The sequence below is a fragment of the Suncus etruscus genome, chromosome 12 (assembly GCF_024139225.1).
Source record: "Suncus etruscus isolate mSunEtr1 chromosome 12, mSunEtr1.pri.cur, whole genome shotgun sequence".
Lineage (NCBI taxonomy): Eukaryota > Metazoa > Chordata > Mammalia > Eulipotyphla > Soricidae > Suncus > Suncus etruscus.
Genome location: NC_064859.1, coordinates 54,448,397 through 54,449,492, shown reverse-complemented (window position 1 = coordinate 54,449,492; position 1,096 = coordinate 54,448,397). Strand labels below are relative to the sequence as shown.

Sequence of the window (1,096 nt, the reverse complement as noted above, 5' to 3'; positions counted from 1 at the left end):
AAAAACAAAAAAAAAACCAAGTCAGCCCCATGTAAGGCAAACTGTGTTTATATAAGTCAGTTGATAGAGTCTTTCTTCGTGGCAGAGGGATCAAGAAGCAGGGTCCTGACTCTCAGGGACTCCAGAGGACACCATTCATCAGCAGTCAAACTGGTGCCTGCCATGTGTGGATGAGCATATTCTCTGAGGGCTAGATGTGCTTCACTAGAGAGACAGGAAACCCCACCTTGCCTCAGCTGTGCTGCTCCCACACAAACCCTCTTTCTGCCTGCCCAGCAGGCCCAACCTCCTCTAATTTGCAAGTCCTAGAGCTCCTGGCTCAGGATACTCAAAAACACTGGGTTTCTCAGTACAGACTCAGTCCCAGGCAGGACACAGTGAACATGAGCGCCCCTGTGCAGCTCCTCAGCTTCCTGATGCTCTGGCTCTCAGGTGAGGGTTCACTGGGCTTAGTGTTCCCTGAGCTTCAGAAAATGGAAGTAATGGTGATGAATGGTGATGTTGAGTGTTTCTATTTTCTCTCTCAGGTGCCATGAGTGATATCCAGCTGACCCAGTCTCCATCCATGTCTGCAACTCTGGGACAGAAAGTCTCCTTATCCTGCAAGGCCAGTCAGTACATTGGCAGCTCTTTGCACTGGTATCAGCAGAAACCAGGGGAAGCTCCTAGGCTCCTGATCAAGTATGCATCAAACTTGCAACCTGGTGTCCCTTCCAGATTCAGTGGCAGTGGATCTGGCACAGATTTCACTTTCACCATCAGCAGACTGGAGTCAGAGGATGCTGCCACTTATTACTGTCAACAGAGACATAATTATCCTCCCACAGTGATACAGGCCAGAACAAACCCCCCCAGAGAAGACATTGATGAGGCTTTGTAGCCCCAGATGCTCCTGGTACTTCCCCCTGCTGAGAGAGTATCATTTGCACCAACAACGTTATATGTTAGAAACTTTTTTATTCTCCCTCTCATCCCATGTGCAGTGAAATGACTGACTAGATCTGCTGGTTTAATTTTTAGAGATTATTTTTCTTTAGGAATGTGGGCAACAGGTTTATTCAGAGTTCATGTTGAAGGACTATACTATACATTTTCT

The 1,096-nt window shown here is 47.4% G+C and overlaps 1 gene segment (V, D, J or C); it reads left to right on the top strand.

Moving 5' to 3' along the window:
- Positions 1 to 383: 383 nt before the first annotated feature.
- Positions 384 to 880, top strand: LOC126024204 (immunoglobulin kappa variable 1D-33-like). The segment is given in 2 exon segments: positions 384 to 432; positions 528 to 880. Coding segments are annotated over 2 exon segments (402 nt in total).
- Positions 881 to 1,096: the final 216 nt, after the last annotated feature.